Genomic DNA, 21,398 nt, shown 5'->3' on the forward strand with positions numbered 1-21,398 from the left:
TTATTCACTTTTTTAATATATATACGATTTACGAGCATGAATTCCTGCAATTGGTAAGAAGTGGAAATTAATAGATAACACACACAATGTGCCAGAAAGATTTCAGCTTCTGTTAAAGGTCACAAAAATGACTACAATTTTCTTCTCAGAGTAGTAAACTAGGATAACTCCACTGCAGAAACTTGAGCTACATGGAAAAAGACGTTTGATTCAAACCAACTGTCAGGGAATAAAACCACATCTGTCCTAAGAAGCATCTGTCAGCAGAAATTATGCTGGAAACTCTTGCGAGAATAATGAAAGCTTATAAAAATCAACGGTCTAAACCATGATGTTGTATGTGACCAGTATAAAAATCCATCAGGCTAATACAAGTCTCCACGTAATCCATGAGCTATCACAATGTATGTATGTTTTTAATTAAGTGGAGATGATCACGGTCACATTTTGTACTGCTGAAAATCCAGCTAATAAAGTGAATTTTTAGGAGCTGTTTCAGAGCTTACTGAAAAAATAATGCACGTTTATAAACTACATTCACCTTCAATTTCTGGATTTTGCCATTATAACAGAGAACTGAAAAGGCCAAAATGGGGTTTAAGACTCCACTGTTCAATTCTGTCGCCTTTAAAGGAGGAGCAACTATGAGCAGCACAATCAAAGACGCCCAAATAATTCAGTGCCCATCCGACTGACATTTCCAGAGTGATCAGACTTAAATCAGGACTTAAGAGACTTGCCCTTCAGGCTTTTCAGTCCCTGCCGCCTAGCACACGCCTGGGACTAACCGCTCCAAACTTGCACATTTGCGATGCAAAATGGAAATCCCATGGGGAATCCCAAGGGGAAACCCCTTTCTTTCCCTCCTCAGGCTGCTGAGACACCCAAGCCACACAGGTCTGCTCCTGAAACGCTGTGGTTTATACCCAAAATAGCAGCACCCTAAATCCCCCGTCAGCTCAAGACAGAGCCCTTCCGACTGTCCTATGTGCTAACACGTGCAAAAATAAACCAAGCACCTAAATCCTTGCAAGATCAGGGCCTTCCATCAATTGGAATAATCCCATTTTCAAGTTATTAATTATTGTTATGGCTATATTACACGTCTTTAATAATCTCTTTCTTCCCAAAAGAGTTCAATCTTGACCGAAAAGCAACACCGTTAGCTGGAAGAGCTCACTGTAAATCAAAAAGGTATTTGCTGTGACTCCGATGGGTCATCAGGTCTGGGCCACAGAGGTGGAATTTAATTTCTAATCTGGAGATTTCCAGCCTTCAGTATCAGATATAGTCAAAGGGATCACAGGGAAGCTGGGCAGAAAAGCAGCTTTCCGAGCAGCACAATAATAACCAGGCTTTGAGTTCACATTGGACTACTGTTGCAAAGCAAATTCCAAATATTTTTTCTTGTCAGCGTCCTAGCAGAAGGTGATATTTGTTTAAGATTGGATGGGTATTGTTAAGCAAAGCAAACAAAGAAATTATGCAGAAAACACCTTGTCTCCTGTAAAACACTCCCTGTGTGGTACCACAGTGACAGTTCAAATCCTTTTTCCCATTCATCATTCACAGTACCCAGTTGTTATTTATGCTGTTCTACATTAATCTATAGCAGGTTCTAAATTAATGCTTTTCTTCATCAATACCTATGAAATGAAGATATTTTCCTTGGAAAAAAAAAAATAATGTTTGCAGCATCAAGGCAATTCCCCTTCTAAGCACAGGCCTGTAACTCACCTGAAATGCAGCAGGATGGGCAGCAGAGAGAAATAATATGCAGTGAGAGCTGGGGGAAGGAAAAGTAATGGAAAGTCAGACAGACCTTCTGCTCCAAGGGCTCTTTCAGTATGAGGACAAGGTGTCCCAGCACCGAAACCGCCGGCAAGGCTGGCTCAGCATGTTTTCCTCCCGCAGCCGGGGAAGGACATTGATTGAGCTCTGCGAGGCATCACGGGAACGACGTGTGTCAGGCTGTGACAAACTTCTAAGGAAATGTGCGGCAAACACGCTCGTAGCCTGTCTGGATAAATCACAGAGCACAGGAACCGTCCCAGCTGTTCATGCCACCGCAGAGTAAGGTAACATTAAAATATTTTGTCTGCAGCTACACAAGGGATGCGGCCGCCTGCCTGGTGTGATGAGTGTCACGCCAAAGGGGATCTTCGTTCTCCGGTCCCGAGTTTGCCACCGCGGGTGGTGACATGAACCTGCATCCCCAGGGTGGCTGGACACTTGGAAATGTTGCAAATCCTTGGGTCCGAGGAGATGTCCTACGGATCGCCAGCACTCCGGGAGATCCAGTGACAATTCCCAGAGGTGTCACAAACTCAACCATACGTCCCTCTGTGAGTTGCTGGTTTAGCTCCTCATCCTTAAAATGAGCAAATATTCTTCTCTTCGCCTATATAGCCCATCTTTTTAGATAGTGACAAGCTTCTCCCTACCATCTGCCCACACTGTGTCTTGACTCGGAGAATCGTAGAATCACAGAACAGTTTGGGTTGCAGGGCCCTCCCCAGCTCCCCCAGTGCCCCCCCTGCCATGAGCAGGGACATCTGCACCAGCTCAGGTTGCTCAGAGCCCCGTCCAGCCTGGCCTGGGATGTCTCCAGGGATGGTTCAGCCACCACCTCTCTGGCCAACCTGGGCCAGGCTCTCACCACCCTCAGGGCCAACAATTTCTTCCTCATGTCCAGCCTGAATCTCCCTCCTTCAGTTTAAACCCATCACCCCTTGTCCTATCGCAGCAGGCCCTGCTCAAAAGTCTGTCCCCGTCTTTCTCATCAGCTCCTTTCAAGTCCAGAAAGGCATTGTAAGACATCTAAGGGTTTCTATCATACAATTTGTAAAGCCTGGAGGACAGAAAAGGTTACAAACAAACTTGGATTCTCTAGGGAAAATAGAAAGGCACCAGAGAAAAAGCCAATTCAACCAGTTTTACCCAAAGGGACAGAAGGAGGTTTAGAGGGTCCTTTATAAAACGTCACAGAGAAAAACATTATTGTCCTACAGAGAAAAACATACCCATTAACAAATTAGGTGAGAGTCGAGTGAGATGTAAGAGGTCTGGAACAGTTGCATTCTTCAACGCCTTTAAACTGCCTGTCGTTGCACACTTCATTTATTTTGGATAGCAGCTTTGCCCACACCAACGTGGGAGTAAAGGGGACTGTAAAAATACCTGGGGATAAATGTGAGTATTTTTTATGTTAATAGACAAAACCTAATGGATCTGAGTAGCATCGTGCGTGTTTTAAAAAACAGCCAACTTAGGACCGTCTCAAACTGGCGCCCATCAGGGTTCCTTGTTTTCCTGAAAGCATCGCTGAGTGTACCTGAGAAACTTTACCTGAGCCCTGCCAAACGGTCTGAGCGGAAACAGAGCTCAGGGGAGCTACTCCCGTATTAATGAGTTGGGTAAATGCCCACTGAAGGGAGGTTAAAGGAATCACAGCATTTAATTATTTCTGCCAAGTTGCAGATAAGTGAATGGAAGAAGAAAAAGAGGGGGGGAAAAAAAAGACACCTTCATAAGGAAGGGCACTGTGACAAGTCAGCTGCTTTTACAGCTTGCAGACACCAAAAATATGTAAAAATATTCCATAATCATATCAATCGGATTGTACGGGAAGAATTAATTATATTCTACTTCTATACACTGACCACAACAGGTAAGGTATAAGAAAGGACGATGTCTATAGTCTAATGCCATAACCTGTCCAAGGGAAAAAATTAACAATAAAAACTGCAAAGACAGCGAGGCAAATCCAAACGGAGGGATGGGGCTGTACCGAAAGGGATCTCGGGCTGGATTCCTGGCTGGGTTGACAAGGAGCAGAGGAGGGCAGAGCTGGGCACGGACGCCTCCGTCGCGGCTGGTTATTGGAGACCACGGGCAAAGGGCTGGGGTGACAGGAACGCCACCGCGTTAACAGTTAATTGTGCGTGTTAAAAGCACAAAAAGGCCAGGGCAGGGGGCATGGGAGCTTCTGCTGGCATCTGGCAGCATTTTTGGGGAAGCCTCATTTCTCCTGAGGTTCTCGTCGACTCGGGAGCGCTGATTTGCTTGCTGTTAATTGGAGGAAGAGGTACCGAGAGCTGACTAATCGCCGAGCTGTGCACCCTGCGGACTCGTGCTGGTGTCAGTCATTATATCTCGCTGATCACTCAGGCAAAACTCAGTTTTGCAGGGATTTCAGTGACTGATCAGCACCCTTCCTTAGCTCATAGTATTTGCATAATATCCAGCTGTCCTCCCCTATACAATAAGCCAGTAAAACCCTAGTGCTGGCGTAACTCGGCTGACACAGCAGCAAAGGCATCGCAGTATATGCTTTAATTCCTGGAGAGTTTGCACTGAAGGTCCTAGACATCCCAATGTCATTGCTCATGTCTTCAACGTTACTGTGACTCCTGCAAAATAAATTAATCGAGGTCTGTTAGCAGCTGCTGTACATACACCCCTCCGCTTTTCTGTGCAAACATGCATGAGTGCTGTTACTATATTTTTTGGCTTTTTTTCCAGATAAGGCGTAAAGGATCCATATTTAATTGCAGCAGTAAGTTCAAGGTATGAGACACAGTGTTTGCCTTCAGAGCGATTTGTCACAAAACTTGGAGGAAAAGAGCAGCAGTCAGATGATCCATCGCACACTCACCTCATTTAAATGCAATTCAATTTAGACAGACCATTTGGCACAAAAATGAAAAAGATGACTTAACAAAAAGCACAGAAGGATGCTGCTGAACCCTGGTGTCACATATTTGTGTGTGACAGTCATGGAGAAGCTGCCCAAGAAAGCCTCTAGCCATTAATTGCTAGGCTGCAATTAAGGTGGCAGCCAATGTTTAACCCGCCCATTCCCCTCTTTTCCAGCTTTATTTTAAAGGCAACACAGAAGGAAAAATATAAATAGACCGACGTGCTCTCTCCAACACCACAGTACAAGATGTCAGAGCACGGCTGGGCCAGGAAGAGTGGATTTCTATGCAAACAGAATGCCTTCGTTTAGTCAGTTCAATGCTTTGCACAGACAGGAAAATTAAATGAAGTTAGCTGTATAGTTTTAAAGTCGCTATTCAGCCTTTCCACTGAGACAGATGGCTTTTACTTACAGTGCTTCCTCTGGCATTCAGCAGAAGATTTGGCAATCCTCTCCGGGTCTGGTTCTCAGCAATTCTCTGACATGGGGGCAGTGAGTGTCTTCAGTGCACATAATAGTGCTGTAAAAGCCAGGAAAAAAAAAATGGGCCCTTTTCTGGCCAGTTTACCCCTTTTCCATCTGACAGAAGTGACTTTCTTTCCTGGTCCAGAAGTCAAAACATGCTGAGCGTTGACCTGGTGCTGGTCTCTGCCAGCGAGTGTGGAAGGTGCATGCGTTAGAGAACAAATGCTGAGAGACCACTTAAGTCTGCAAAAAGTACCAAATCCCCCATTAATGTCCTTTTCAGGGAATAAGAGATCCCCGGGTTAACGGGGACAAAGAAGAGGCGGCTTTACCACTGTGTGAGCTGGGCTGCGTTGTTTGATGCAGGGAAGGACACACAGATTCATAGAATCATTTTGGTTGGAAGGGACCCTTAAGATCATCGAGTCCAACCATAAAATAAATCTAGCACTAAACCATGGTCCCTGAGAACCTCATCTCTGTCCAATCCCTCCAGGGATGGTGACTCCACCGCTGCCCTGGGCAGCCTGTTCCAATGCCCCACAGCCCTTTGGAGAAGAAATTGTTCCCAAGATCCAACCTCGACCTTCCCTGGTGCAACTTGAGGCCATTTCCTCTCATCCTATCACTTGCTACTTGGGAGAGGAGACCATGGCCCTAGGGGATGAGTGGGAAGGTACAGCCCTTCCTCCCATAACCCACTAAACCTGGGAAATCCAACTGGATTCTGGCCCAATTTCAAATCATTGTAACCTCATTTTTGTAAGAGGGTTACTCCTGATGTATGCAGGAGCAAGTTAAAGCCAAGTGTCAAAACTAACGGACCCGATTCTGTTTGTATTTACACCAGCATAACCTAATGATGATACAATTAATAATTCACAATTAAAAGTCAAATTAATCACTACTGCTCAGTGAATAATCATGGTGGTTTCTTTCCTTCCCTGCCAGTAAATCCAGTATCTACTGACACTGACAAGTGTTGATCAGGTCTAGAATGGAGTATTATGGAAGTATTATGAGTATGATGCCATCCAGCAAGATCTGGACAGGCTGGACAGTTGGGCAGGGAAAAATTTAATGAAATATAACAAGGGAAAATGTAGAGTCTTACATCTGGGCAGGAACAACCCCGGGTTCCAGTATGAATTGGGGAACGACCTGTTGGAGAGCAGTGTAGGGGAGGGACCTGGGGGTCCTGGGGACAGCAGGGTGACCATGAGCCAGCACTGGGCCCTTGTGGCCAGGAAGGCCAATGGGACCTGGGGGGGATTAGAAGGGGGTGGTCAGTAGGTCAGAGAGGTTCTCCTGCCCCTCTGCTCTGCCCTGGTGAGACCTCATCTGGAATATCGTGTCCAGTTCTGGGCCCCTCAGTTCCAGAAGGACAGGGAACTGCTGGAGAGAGTCCAGCGCAGCCACAAAGATGCTGCAGGGAGTGAAGCATCTCCCGTGTGAGGAAAGGCTGAGGAGCTGGGGCTCTGGAGCTGGAGAAGAGGAGACTGAGGGGTGACCTCATTCATGGGGATCAATATGGAAAGGGTGAGTGTCAGGAGGATGGAGCCAGGCTCTTCTCGGTGACAACCAACAGTAAGACAAGGGGCAATGGGTTCAAGCTGGAACACAAGAGGTTCCACTTTAATTTGAGAAGAAACCTCTTCCCAGTGAGGGTGCCAGAGCCTGGCCCAGGCTGCCCAGGGAGGTTGTGGAGTCTCCTTCTCTGCAGACATTCCAACCCGCCTGGACACCTTCCTGTGTAACCTCTGGGTGTTCCTGCTCTGGCAGGGGGATTGGACTGGATGAGCTTTCGAGGTCCCTTCCAATCCCTGACATTCTGTGATGCTGTGAAATAAGTATGTGAGAGAGATGGTGACACTTGGTGCACTCCAGCATCTACCTCTGAGTTGCCTCTTGTGAGCTTCACCAGCTCCATGCAGGTCCTTCACTCTGCAGAGCCTGCCGTCCTCCCTCTGACCCCGCTTTGGGGTCCCCCTCAGCACCTCCATCTATTTACATGCCTGGCAAGACAGGAATCAAGGCACAGGGACCAAACCAGGGCTAAATCAGACAGAAGGAGTCACCTTCACAAGAAGGCTTGGATTCTGCTGTTGACGGAGCAGCGTAGAGTCCTGGGATAATTGAAAAGTGCTGCATTTGGAGAAATCTTGTGCATAATATATTGCTCCTTTCATGGAATATGATGCTGCTCTCAGTTTCTCTTGTATCTCCTCCAAAGGCAGCGAGGGCACCAGGAGATGCAAGTTACACCTGAGACAAGCTCCACTCTTCTGAGACAATTACAGCTATAAAAGTTTAGCATAAAGCTCAGGAGAGCAGAAAGCAGAATGTTGTCAGTCACGAGCTTTTAATTCTCAAAGTAGCTCCTGAAAAAGATAAGATAAAGCCAAACCAGATTTACCAACTTCAAAGCAAGCAGCAAGGCATTTACAGCATGCTGGAAGAGAAAGCGGCTGGTGAGAGCACTAAGGAATAAAACAGGTAGAGCTTCCTTACGGACTTGCTCCTTGTCCCTTCCAGGTTTTTGGAAGTCTCCTGTGATTAGTCCCACCCCATAACCACATTACAGCATCCAGATAATGCAGGAATGTCTTCGACAGAAATGTTTAAGCAACTGATACAGGGGTGCAAGTAGAAGCTCTGGAATTGTCTTCTCTAATTAGTTATCCAAGGAAGAATGATATTGAATGACTCTTACAAAGAACGCACAAAGCTCTTATTGTTGTACTAATCATCAACTTTCTAAGTAAAATGAACCGATTTGCTAATTAAGACTCGTGACAATTCATCATTACAGTAACTACGTACTTGAGATGATTCATCACCCTGTAACCGGCTCCTGCGCTTGGGGATGCGGCTCCTTCCCTGCTCAGAGCAGTTCCTGCTCATGACTCACCTTGGCCTGGCTCCGGGCGGCTGCTGCTTTCCAAAATGAATTTTAAAAATGAAGTTTAAAAAAAGGTAAAAAAAAAAAAGGGGGGGGGGGATGCCCAGCCTTGAGGAGGAGCCCTCCCAAGGCACAGCCATGCCTCCCCTCCCTTGGGCAGCACCCAGAAAAACTTTTCCCTACATCAAAGCAACCCCGAGAGCTTGGATCGCCCACACAATGTGACTCTTGCCTCCTCTGATGATCTCTCAGCTTTCTAAACGTCTTCCCTCCTCCTTTGCCTCGAGATGGGTAAACAATCTTATGCCCGTTTAACAGAGGAGGCACCAAACTCCATGACTTACCCAAAACCGTTGGTGCCTATGCCAATTCCAGAGCACCCCATCCAAGGCAAGAAGCAACACCAATATTAAGAGATTAATATTTTGTGTTCATCTCTGATATAGCCTTTCTCGCTTAAACACCATGGTTTGACCTCTCCATCTCAGGTTCACAAAAAGCAGACAAGTCAGTCCCCGGGAGCTGCAGGATGAACATCTCCAAAGGGTTCCGCAGTGCAACGAAGGATTCATCAGACGAGGAAACTCAAGGTACTGCGGCCGCGATGCTACAGGCAGAGTCGCACCAGGGAAACACCACAACACTCCTGCTTCCCACCGCAAGCACAGCAATAGTGTTCACACACTGGGGGAGTGCCAACCTCCTGTCCCCGTGGGATGTCACTGCGAAGACAAAAGAAAATTCGTGCGATGAAGGAGCCTGCGAGGGCTCACAGCCCTCAGCACCCGTCCCATTGTGCTGGCAAAGGCAGCCGAGGCCACGGGGCTGTCTGCAACCACCCCAATCACCTGCCAGCCCTAAGCAGGACATTTCAGTTTTAACCATCTTGAACTGGTCTGAGGTAGCTCCACCAGCCTCTGTAATTCAAGGTGTAACCTCCCTGAGAGTCCTTTCCTTGCTTTGCTGCTCGACTCGCCTCCTGGGTGCTCAGGATGGCTTGTGTTATGTAAATCAACCTGCTGCAGGCTGAGTTTTTCTGGGGATGGGGGAAATTGGCACCTCCAAAGCGCTGGAGCAAGGTGAGTCTCCAAAATACCACGAAACCGGCCCAGCAGGCTGTGGCGAGGAGGGAAGGATGCTCATCAGTCACGCTCTGCCCCACAGATAAAGGGTACAAATCTAATCCTTCACACCTCTGAGGCAGCAAGAAGAGCCTGGCAGCACTTCCCAAAGACCTGCTGCGTGCTTGGGCTTTGACGTCTTCTTCCAAAGGGTTTCTTCAGCTCGTCTAGCTGTTTGCAAGCAAATCTCATATTGATCACATTCATCATGGCAGTCAGCACATCCACCAATCCAGACAGGGACAAAGATGCGTCCTCAGCTGCACCTTCACAGAAAGCCATCCATCCATCACCATACAGTGACAGGACAGGAGAGAAGGAACAAGTCAGACAGCAACCGCTGGCATTGAGTCAAGCAGCGCCCAAGCTGAGCTGTGTTGGCAGCACGAGGCTCCCACAGCATCAATAAGCAGCATAACACAAAATCCCTCCTGGGAACGCGCTGCCTCGCACCTGAACTCTCCACTCATAGAATCAGAGAACTACAGAATAGTTTGGGTTGAAGGGATATTCAAAGCTCCCCCAGTGCCCCCCCTGCCATGAGCAGGGACATCTGCACCAGCTCAGGTTGCTCAGAGCCCCGTCCAGCCTGGCCTGGGATGTCTCCAGGGATGGTTCAGCCACCACCTCTCTGGCCAACCTGGGCCAGGCTCTCACCACCCTCAGGGCCAACAATTCCTTCCTCGTGTCCGGCCTGAATCTCCCCTCCTTTAGTTTAAACCCATCACCCCTGGTCCTATCGCAACAGGCCCTGCTAGAAAATCTTTCTCCATCTTTCTTATGGGCCCCTTTTAAGCACGGAAAGGCCGCACTAAGGTCTCCCCGGAGCTTCTCTTCTCCAGCTGAACAGCCCAGCTCTCTCAGCCTGTCCTCCCAGCAGAGCTGTTCCAGCCTCGGGTCATTTCTGGGGCTCCTCTGGCCCCTCTCCAGCAGGTCCGTGTGTGTCCTGTGCTGAGGGATCCAGAGCTGGATGCAGAACTCCAGGCAGGGTCTCAAGAGACATGAGTCTTTTGAAAACAGAATGGCCTTAAATTAAATCATCACTCACAGGGGGGCAAAAACAGAGACACCCCTGAGGAAAGTATCTGCAAGGGAAGGACAGCAGCAAATGAAAGGAACGATGGTTTCCTTCCCCTAGGCAATGTTAGCAACACTGCCCCAGCTGAGAATAAGCCATTTCGTTGCAATTTGAGGTTTATCACTTTGGACCGAGGCTCCTCTCAAAGGATCAGATGTTCCTTATTGCACTTGATGAAGCAGGTGGGAGAAATTAAGGGCATATTACACCTGCTCGCTAAAAAGCAACAACTAGAGGTGAAGCATTACCTTTGCGAGGCCGAAGTCACAGCTCCGGCTCCCCGTTTATCTCCAGCCCTGCAGAGGGGAGCAGGCTCTGCAGCAGGTTATTTTTGGAGGCTCACGTAAAGTGCATGAGAGCACCCCGATTTCTCCACCCCTTCCACAGGATGGAGCAAACCCCGGCGCGGCAGGAAAAAGGCTCAAAAGGGTAAAAATCGTTTTATATAAAAATCAGCTGTGCGGGGCTCCACTGCCTGACGAGCTGCACCTGCCCCCGGTGCGGCCCCCCCCGGGGTTAAAGCCCGGCCGGGGGGCGGTGTTTGGGGTCCCGGGCGGGCGGTTGCGCCCATGGACGGCGCGTCGCCGCTGGAGCGGTACCTGGAGCGCTGCGGCGGGCAGGTAGGGCAGGGAAAATTATTAAAAAACTAGAATTAAAAAAAAAAAAAAATTAGTCAGACCTGCGTTGGCCGGGAATCGAACCCGGGTCAACTGCTTGGAAGGCAGCTATGCTCACCACTATACCACCAACGCTGCGGTGCACAACACGCCCCGCCCGCATCTCAAGTCTAATACAATCCTGCCTGAGCTGGGCTTGGTTAGGCCGAGCTGCCTAGTGAGCTCTGCTGCCTTGCGGAGCTCCTCTGTGCCCTGGGACGGCCTGGCCGCCATCTCCAGTCCAGCCTTGAGTAGGGTGATACTGAGATATAGTGGTCCAGAGCTGCTGGGAGGATGGAGAAGCCCTGGAGGGGCTCTCTGCTAGGGGAGGTTTTTCTCATCTGCTGCTGTGCCTGAAGTCTTGCTGTGGTGTGGTGTTTGTGAGGGCCAGGTTGTGTACTAGTGTTGACAGGAGGCTCAGATCTCGTCATGCTGGTTGGTAAGTGTTTGCAAAGTTTTTAGGTTTTTCTGTATGAAACAGCCATCCTGGGCTGAGGTGGTTGTAGAGGCAACAGGGTGAGGGACTAGGAGAGGACTGGACTCCACAGCTGTGGGCATTGTCTTCACCCAGGGAACACAGCTTGTTTATGTGTGTTCTCTTGTAAACTGTTTTTCAGCTCAGAAAATCACTTTTGCACAGGCTGTTTAAATCCAGAGACTTCCCAATGGCAGTCAGTACAACTCTCTGCATATGGCCTTATAAAGTATATAATGTGGTAAGGTATAACCAGGGGGTTTACAAATGCTACTGAGCTTTTTGTATTTCAGACTTGCTGGGATACTTGATAATAGCAACAATGTGTGGGATACCACTGCAGAAAGGAAAAAAAAAACAACAACAAAATCCAAGTGTGTTGCTTAAAGCAGCTGGATTTGATTTCTGTGTACCTGGGTTGCAGGGATTCCTGCAGTGGGAGTGAAAATGGCTGTTTCCCCTTGAGCTGCCCCAAACTGGAGTGATCTCAGACAGGATCTATGTGTGAAATCTCCTTCCTGGGGCTGCTGGGAGATGTCCAAAGCTATGCAGTTGATGGGGCCTTCAGTGGAGTTAATTAACCCAGAGTCTACAGCAATAGCCCTTGGCAGCCAGCCCGATATAAACATGGTCTTGTGCCCCTTTTCACAGCCTCTGAGCACCTGGCTGACAAGAAGGCAATATTCCCCAGCGCTTAACCCTATGAAGGCTTTTTTTTCCCCCCAACCAGTTGTGTGAAAACCTGATGAGAAAGAAACAGAAAGCAAATCTTCCTATCTCCTTTATGCAGTTTACTTCTCTGATGCTTTTCTTGATTTGTTTTTCAGCTGTTTAATGCTTCCAGGCTACCATTTCTCCATCAGCTTCTTTCTTTAAGCTATGCCGCAAACTGTCTGCTTTATGTCTTTTGTTGTTTTGTTCTTTATTTTTTTAAACTATTGTATTTCTTATATTCTCCGATGCCTCTGCTATGATGCGTGACTAGTCCTACAGGCTCACAGTGATGAGGCTTTTTTTGTGCCACCTTCTCTGCATCACAGTTCGTACAAAACTTCCTAATTAGCTCCTGTGCCACTAAGCCTTAGTCCACTGGAGGCCTTGCAGAGATTGTGCCTTCCTTTCCTTGTTGCTAACTGGAAAAATATCTGTTTTAAACATCTGTGTTTTAGCTATTCCATAGCATATTGTTATTTGTAACTGTTAATACATTTGTATCTGACCTCTGAGTACTCAGACAGTGCTCCTGGGTCCTGTTTCCTGAAGAGCTGAGGCATAAAGGTGTACTTAGTTTTATTCGGTAGCCTTCTGCCCTAAATGATCTCGTATGGGGCTCTGCACCTAGAAGTCAGTTTTAGAAGCAAATTTTGAACATAGGCATTCACAATGCTTTCAAAGCTAGACCTGATCATGTCGATATTCAAGCTAGCAAGGGTTTTCTGGGAGGATTTGTCTCTTGGTGGGAGTTTTCCAAGTGCCTACAGGCAAATATACTGCAGAGTAAGTGGGAGCAGAGATCTCCCTATGTGCGTAGTTGTGTTCATTGGGCTAATTAGCACAGAAGATAGAGCAGCGCTAGCTCAGGGCTGGAAAGCATCAATCTGGAAACCCCGCTCAAGCTCGGGAAATTGCTGCCAGCTCGAGGGTCTCAGTCTTGTGCACCTTCCCCTGTTCTGATTTGCGCTTGGATTTTTCAAGTCCTTTTGTGTCTCAATCCCAAAAATGCTTAAATGAGCACAAAACCTTGTATGGATCACCTGGTACAAGCTGTCACCTGTGGTGGGTATTGGCAGAAACCACCTTCTCAGAAGATTTCCACTAACTAGAGGCTTAAGCCCTAATGCATAAGGGAATAAAATCCTTTCCTAGACTCTTGCCTCCTCAATATTATAGTTTTTAATAATAAATACCTGAAAAAGGAGGACATTAGTATGCAAGAACTTGCAGATATGTTGCATGCTTGGTCTGGGACAGGATGCTGGCTTTGCTGACTGTGTCTCAAATTAATCTGGTGACCTCCAGCAGCCGAAAAGAATAAACTCTTCGTGATTCTGTGAGCTGCTGCCCTCTGTTGCACAAATCCAGCGCAACACTGACGCTGTCCCCTGGTAGCAAGGAGAGGAAATAGTAATATACTGAGTGGGAGTTAAAGCCAGCCAGAAAATTCCTCGGAAAAAGTCATGAGCAATGATGTTGGTTGTGTGCAGAACTGAGGTACAGCAATGGCTGTGAAGGGCAAAGTGCCAACGCTGTTCCTACAGTCACTGCTGGAGGTACAATATACAGTATTTCCCAGATTGTGGTATTACGGGAGTACTTTGAAGTGTGGTGGGGAAATGCATATCTCTGCTCTAGAAGCTATCTGGATTTTTATATGCTGATAGACAAGCAAATGGCACACTCTCAAATCTTAAAACTATTCTTTACTATAATATGTATGGGGAAAGATGATTGAAATGCTGAAGTGAATAGAAGATTGATTGTAATTTAGTCTCCCAATTAATACAAGATCCTTAATGACACTTTTTTAATTCAAGGATGACCTCTCCACCAGTCTTCAGCTGTTTACTCCCATGAGCCCTTACGACCTAGACCTTCCAATTCAAGCAACTGAAGATGTGGTGTTCAGTTCTCAGTTTAATCAGCCCAAAGAGCTTCCTACAGACTTCTCCTCTGTGGATCTCAGCTTTCTTCCAGATATCGCCCAAGATAACAAAGAACAAAATCTCTCTAAAGATGGTAACGAAACGCAAAAAGAACTTGACGGGTCAATACCGAGAAACGAGGACAGCAGTGGCATCATGGATGAAAGCAGCTTGTCATACCCAGATGCAACTCGGCCATCTCCTGAAGCATCTGGCATGTGTCCTCTGACACCAATGACTCCGATGACCCCAGCAACATCTGCATCAGAAAGCTCTGGCATTGTTCCTCAGTTACAGTAAGTTTATGTATTGTATATGCTATATATATAAAATAGTCACAGTTTCACTTAAGCACTGCTCTGACTTCTCATTTGGAGACTGCAGCAAGCACGGTTTGGTCTTAAATAAGCCCACTCAGAAAAAGTAGAGGTGCAGCTATTCCTCTTAGAGAAGAGGTGGAGCAAATGAACTGATAATATCAGAAGGCAACTAGATACTGTGTTGGTCAGTGCAACATGTAGAAAGTGGCCCAGAACAATATCCAGCTTAGCAAAACAGGGGAGAGCGAGCTTGATAAATATGCTGGGTGACTATCTGAAATGCCTCTGGCTGGTTAAGGGGGAAAAGTTTCTTCTGGGAGACAGGAGGTGAAGTCTCTCCATGGGAGAAGTGTTTGGTAGAAATTATTTATGTATAGTATGTGCTGCTGCTTACCTCAGCCTGCAGGACAAAAAGACAAAAATACTTGAAAAGGAGGATTTCATCCAAGGAGGAGGATGTTAAGGATGACAACAGACTCCAGGGCTTTACAGATGTCAGTCTGAACTGAGCAAGATAAAGGGGTATGGAAAGAAGTGAGAGAAATCCTGGCCTTGGTAGGAGATCTTGTCCTGTCTAGGCTAGAGCATCTATGGAGTAGTAGATACCTGTAGAGAATAAAATACCTTTTCCTACCTTGAAGTGCTGTAGTAACTCTGTCAACACTTGGTAATGGTTCGATTCAAAGCTGTAAGAGACCTCAGTGATGTAGTTCTTGGAAGACACACAAACTTTAGTATTCAGGGACTAATAATTTCATACCTTGTTATATCTCCTCCTGTGAGAAACTGTAATTTTGGTATTGAATTACTGAAGTTCTGCCAAAAGTAGCTTAATACTAGAGTGGGAAAGAGGTAGGCAGAAAATTAGTTTATGGCAATTATTAATTGGAGTGTGACTTCACATTAAGCTATTAATGTTGGGGGTGGGCTCTGCAGGGGCTTGTTTTTGCAATAGGATAATTCCTCTCTTATTCCTTAGGAATATAGTGTCGACTGTAAACTTGGCTTGTAAACTAGATCTGAAGAACATAGCTCTGCATGCCAGAAATGCAGAGTATAACCCAAAGGTAAGTCTTAAAGACTCGAAGCTTTATATGTGCCCCCATTTTCTCAATGCTGCTGGGTTCTAACATACAGATTCACTATGAGCTTTGTCCCTTTTCTAATTGCACTGTCTTGACCCATAGAGGAAAGACGTGAAATTCTGCAACTTGAGCCTTTTACATTAAGAGAAATACAGGGGACCACAAGGATGCTATTTATTTTCCTTGGAATAAAACCTCAGCAATGAGATGTTACCAGGCTATTTAAGGAAGGAGATTAATTCTCCCACTTGTGGCCAGCTACCTACAGCTGAAAGGGCTCAAGCAGCCCTCACTGAGGGGGTTAAAACTCATGCCTGAATTAAAGAACATTACTGGAGTCAGGCTGTTACATGAGAATTCTGACCTAAACTGCAGAAACTTATTGGGAACAGATTGGGTTTCTATAAGTGATTTCAGACTGCTCAACAAAATATAAGGGACAAAGCAGTGGTCCTGTGACTGTAGGACTTGGCCTGGGGAGGTGGAAAATAATTTGGGATGGTGTAAAAAAAAAAAAAAAAAAAAAAAAAATTAGACAAAGTAAATGCATGCTGTGTTGAGCTTTAAAAGTGACAATTCTTGAAAGAATGAACAGTGATAAGGTACTGGCTAAACCTCTCAGCTGTACTGCGACATCTTCCTTTGAATTTGTAGAGGTTTGCTGCTGTGATCATGAGAATCAGGGAACCACGAACAACAGCCCTTATCTTCAGTTCAGGAAAAATGGTCTGCACAGGAGCTAAAAGGTGTGGGGTTTTTTTTCCTTCTCTCTAAAAGTCTGAGTCTTGCAGTTATGCCTATATTCTGATGAAATAAGTTAGAAAACCTTGTTTAAATTATCTGGCAAAGGGCTGTCATAATGGCAAGAAAAAAATGAGGCACTGGTTTTGAAAAAGTCTAGTTTCATGATGGCAGCTTAGTAGTTACTGAACTGTCTGCTTCTGTATATGAGCATATATTGAGCTGAGCAGGCACTAGCAGAAAAGCTGCTAAAATGCCCAGGAGTTGTTAAGGAGTTAGTCACATTTCTCACTGACTTTAAAGCAAGTTGGGATGTAATTTGTGTCTGTCAAGTCTCTCTTCAGTGTCTGTGTTCACTAGTGAACACATCTGCCTCTAGAGAAAAGGGAAACTGGAGAAAAGTAGAGATTATTTCTGTACTTGGAAGATCTTTCCCTCAAGTTCAGCAGCTGCCTTGGTTTTTGTGTTTCTAAAGTGTCAATGAGATAATGCATTAACTTACAGCTTAGGAAATTTCTTCTCCAACCCCTGCCATCATCCCAAACTAGCTAGATGATTGTACTGGTGTTTGTGGTCCATCTCTTGGATCAGCTTTGAGAAGCTGTTGTAAGGAACTGAGAAAGAAACCTCTGAAGAGGGGAACTCCTGAGTGATGCAACATGCTCCAGTGTGTCCAAACAGACCATAGGAAAGTGAATGACAAAGCGTCGTTTTCCTTTTAGCTCACTGAAGTGGTTCTGGAGAGACACGCTTACTATTTTGAGCAGTAGCAGATCTTTTTCTGGAGGATAGATTAGCACAGTGGTGGCTCTAAACTGACTTCAGCTTGACAGCAGAAGAAAGCACTTATTGAAGCTGCTTTTCCCCTTCTGCTCTTCCTTCAGTGAGGAGCAATCGCGGCTCGCAGCCAGAAAGTACGCACGCGTGGTGCAAAAGCTTGGGTTCCCTGCCAAGTTCCTGGACTTCAAGATCCAGAACATGGTTGGGAGCTGTGATGTGAGGTTCCCCATCTGGCTGGAAGGTTTGGTTCTCACTCACCAGCAGTTCAGCAGGTAGGTGGAAGTCAGAGTTACAACCCCTGGCAACTTGGAGTGGTGTCTTTGTAAGCTGCAAACAAAACTCAAATTCTGAGGCTGTGCAAGCCTGGGAAAAGAGAGTAATATAATAATTAGATACTGAATATCAAGCAAAAGATGTGCCCACTGATTCAGCAAGTGTGAAGTGGCCGCAGATGCCAAGTGTTAGAATAAAAACAGTGAAGGTTCATCTTCTGCAATAACTCCTGCTCCGAGTGGGGCACAGGCCAAAATGACCCTTTTCTTAATTGCCAGGATGACGTATAGCAACAAGCAGCAAAGCTTCCAGTGCTAAAAACTGCGACTGACACAATTCAGTGGTGAATTGTGAATAACCTGCCCTCCCCTGTCGTGTTCGCTGTTTTCTCCTTGCGGGGACACCATAAACCAGGGGTGTCAAACTCATTTTCACTGGGGGGCACATCAGCCTCCCAGTTGCCTTCAGAGAGCCGAATGTAATTTTAGGACCGGATAAATGTAACTACTCCTACATTTACCCCTAAACCATTGGGGGTCGGACTAGATGAGCTTTGAAGGTCCCTTCCAACCCAAACTATTTTATGATTCTACAATAAACACCAGTTAGAGAACCCTTGCAACTGATAGCATACTGCGCAAGTGTTTGGTCGCTTCTAGGGTAAATTGCATGCACATTAGATCTGGTGAAGATGAAGGCCTGAAGGACTGCAAGGATCTCCTGGTTTATTTGCTCAGTTGGTTAATGAAGATTTTCTCTTTTTTTTAAAAAAAAAAAAACCTCAAATATTTTATCTTTCCTTATTTTCTCAAACACTGTTCACACAATCTTTGCTGTTGCTGCATGTCAGCAATGCGCACCGGAGATTTACATTAATCCGAGCGGTGTTGGTGATCACAATTTTACTGCTCTCCTGTTACTTCCAAATGGGATATCAAATCTTAGTGGGTATTTTTCTTCACTGCAGACTGTGTCAATAGGAAAATAACCACTCTTGATTAAACACTTCAGGTTTAATTGGAGTAGATCCTAAGCTACTTGAGCCTGGTCTATGTCCATGCTCCATTGTGAACCTTTGATGCTAAGCGGGCTGCTTAACTCCTATCAAACCAGCTGCCTGTCTGCAAGGAAAAGGTTTCTAAGCTGTGGGCATGAAGCCAGACTCCAGCTTCAAAATAGAGAACTGAAAATATGGTTTATTTTGGGGATATCACCTCAGTTTTGTCTGTCTGGATGTCTTACTAGCCATTGAGTTCAAGTAAACCTGCAGCTGAGTGGTGGGCACGCTGTGCCTGCAAGATGGGCTTGTTCAGGACTAGTTCTTGCCAGAACTGAGGAAAGGAGGAAGGTTTTGGCACTGACAAAAATCTAAATTCAGTTGTGTCTTTTATTAGCACTGCATTTAATATTTTGCGTTTAATTTGGGGACGGAATATAAAAGATTCATTTGGCTGTCATCTTGTCGTAGTTGCACAGGATGCTTCCTGGTAAGGGCTCTTTGCAGACTGAGAAGGATTGTTTGAAGGCTACAATAATGGTTTTGATGCTGTGGAAAATGAGATCCAGAAGTGGCTCAGAAATATTTAAAAATAAGCATGAAGAACTCCTACCAGCTCCAGCTGGGATTACCAGGTTTCCCTTGATGTCTAAAACCTGACCTGCCTTTCTCTGGGTAGCTAGCTAAAAATCCATTTAATTACTCTGTTAGTATGATTAAAGAGCACTTTATGCATACAATACTGAAACAGTAATTGCATTTTACTAATCTTACCTGCTTGCTTTGAAACAGCTACGAACCTGAACTGTTTCCTGGCCTTATTTATAGGATGGTCAAACCAAGAATAGTGCTGCTTATCTTTGTGTCTGGAAAAGTTGTACTGACTGGTAAGTGGTGTCCCTCTGTGTATCTGTAATTAAGTGCTACCACATCTTCTGAGAAAGGATTTAAATTGAACATTAGCTAAACTAATATCTTGCCACAGTAAAGCCATTCTGATTTTTTTTTTTAATGCTTACTGCTGCTTATCTCTTTTCTGCAGACAAAAATATTAGCATTGTTGCACTAGATTTTCATATTGCTTGATATAGTGTCACAGATCTCCATGTTGTTAAACTTGAGTATTTTTATTTTGTTGAAAGCGCAATGCCACGTGTCAATGTATAGAATCCCAACAGGATGCTGACATGCCAGTAGCTCCTCAGTTATTTAAACATGAATATCACAATAAGCAATTTAAAATTGCTTGGACAGGAAGCAAACTTCTTAAAACACTTGACTGACAACACTTAGCAGGGATTATTAGAGGAAAGGGTGGAGATCTAAGAACTTGTTCCCGACTTTGGCAAAATGCTCGTGAGACAAAAGCCTTGCTAAGTGTGCCCAGATACCCGTGCCTCAGATCCCATATCAAACATGTTGAATTCCTGAGTGCATGTACCTAACACTTTTTGTAAAGCTCCTTAAAATACTTTTATTCAGATTTATTGAAAGGTAAATAGTACTTATTCCCAGAGGACTCAAATGCTAGATGTGTATTCACAATGCAGCTCTGAGATGTGTGAAAGATGAAAGAGAAGCACCTGCCTTTAACCAGGGATTTACAATAATAACTGAAGAATGGGGCCCACAGTACAAAGCTTAAATATGTCCCCCCCACCATCTTTTTAGGTCCAGTAAAATCATACTGGACTGACACTTGCATTTTTGGGTACACTAATTTTAACACCCTTGAGTGCAGCAGGACTAAGGTAAGTCCTTGCCCTTCTCCCCATCACCCACTAAACCTGATCTCAGCTGCTTTGAAATCACAGAGGTGCCCTGACACAGCTGAAAAACATATATACTTTTTTTTAAAAAAACTGCTTAGAACTGGAGGAGGGGAGATCTCAACTGCAGCTCAACTTCCACTGTTGGAATAAATGCCTCTCATTGCTTGTTTCTGTCTTTCCAGTTTATCAACAGGCAGAGCTCTTACTGTTAAGCAGATAACCCCTTGGTTCATCTCATTGGCCTTTTTTTTCCCCTCAAATCCAATGTTTTCGCACCGGTCAAGAGTAGCCAACTGCCGTTTTGCTTCCACAGACTAAATAAAGCTGGTCTAGTCTTAAAGCAAAGCAAGCTGGAAATTGTTCCCTGTGAGGCAGCACCAGTATGATATAAATTCTGCCTTAAAATAATATCAACTCATTTTTAAAGTTGCTTTTGAGCTCTTGTGTTTCTTCAGGGTTTGTAATCTTATCATTAGGTTTGAGTTGCAATCAGTTATTATCAACACTGTTAAGAATTAACCTGTTTGAGGGTGGGGTTTTTTGGGGGGGTGGGTTGGTTGGTTTGGTTTTTTCCCCAAATGTCTTTCCAGGAGCAAAAGAGCGTTCTGAAATCTATGAGGCATTTGAGAACATCTACCCCATTCTAAAAGGCTTCAAGAAAGCATCATAATGTGGCCAATAAAGCAACTTGGAATAATACATGGGTTTGTATCATTACATGTGGAATAGAGACAAGGGGTTTCCTGGGCCCAGTTGTACCATTGTGGATTATTAAGCAAATGATGCTCTTCTGAATGCTATAAATGCTGATGCTTTCTGTATTTTGTGAAATGTTAGGGTTTTGTTTGGTTGGGGTTTTTTGTTGGGGTGTGTTTGTGTGTGTGTGTTATGGTTTGATTGTTTTGTGGGTTTGTTTTTCTATTTTTACTTTCAGATTAGCTGTCTGTAATCCACTTGAGTTCTGACAACTTCTGTCAAACTGGAAAAAATGCCAAATTAATGTACTTCTAATAGAATGTATATTTAGGCAGCACTTACATGGTTTCTATTACAAAATACTTTTTTTGTTTTCCCCTGAACAGTTGTACTTCAAACCAGCTTTATCAAAATCCCCATTTCTAAGTGTACCAAACCTCGCTCTTGCCATGTTGTATTTTCATGTTGAAACTCAAAATATATTTTTGTCTACAACATAGCTTACAAAATCCAGCATGAGCTGATTTCAGTGTTTTAAAGACTGATTGTAGTGGACAAACTGAATTCCTCTGATCCTACTAGTTGGATAAACTCTTGGTTATAAAGGTGTTTGGTGCTCTTTACAGAGGAGACATTCAAGGCCCCTGAACATACCTAGAAAGTGTCGGGGTGGAGGGGTAACTAATCAAATTA

General features: G+C 45.1%; 1 protein-coding gene and 1 non-coding gene across 2 annotated transcripts; one reads left to right on the forward strand and one right to left on the reverse strand.

Moving 5' to 3' along the window:
* Positions 1 to 10,837: 10,837 nt before the first annotated feature.
* TBPL2 (TATA-box binding protein like 2) lies at positions 10,838 to 20,679 on the forward strand. The gene is made up of 7 exons (XM_065636598.1): positions 10,838 to 10,886; positions 13,926 to 14,337; positions 15,341 to 15,428; positions 16,101 to 16,192; positions 17,072 to 17,239; positions 19,030 to 19,124; positions 20,600 to 20,679. Exons 1-7 carry the CDS (start codon positions 10,838 to 10,840, stop codon positions 20,677 to 20,679), a joined length of 984 nt encoding a protein of 327 aa, XP_065492670.1.
* TRNAG-UCC (transfer RNA glycine (anticodon UCC)) lies at positions 10,949 to 11,020 on the reverse strand. The gene has a single exon. It is a non-coding gene; the product is annotated as a tRNA-Gly (tRNA).
* Positions 20,680 to 21,398: the final 719 nt, after the last annotated feature.

The sequence above is a fragment of the Caloenas nicobarica genome, chromosome 5, assembly GCF_036013445.1.
Source record: "Caloenas nicobarica isolate bCalNic1 chromosome 5, bCalNic1.hap1, whole genome shotgun sequence".
NCBI lineage: Eukaryota > Metazoa > Chordata > Aves > Columbiformes > Columbidae > Caloenas > Caloenas nicobarica.

What these genes read in the sequence shown, in the direction of transcription:
- TBPL2 (XM_065636598.1), top strand. Translation starts at nt 10,838, where the DNA reads ATGGACGGCGCGTCGCCGCTGGAGCGGTACCTGGAGCGCTGCGGCGGG. An exon ending in ATGCAGAGTATAACCCAAAG is followed by an intron (nt 15,429 to 16,100) that starts GTAAGTCTTAAA and finishes TTGAATTTGTAG; the next exon opens with AGGTTTGCTGCTGTGATCAT. An exon ending in TGGAAAAGTTGTACTGACTG is followed by an intron (nt 19,125 to 20,599) that starts GTAAGTGGTGTC and finishes ATGTCTTTCCAG; the next exon opens with GAGCAAAAGAGCGTTCTGAA.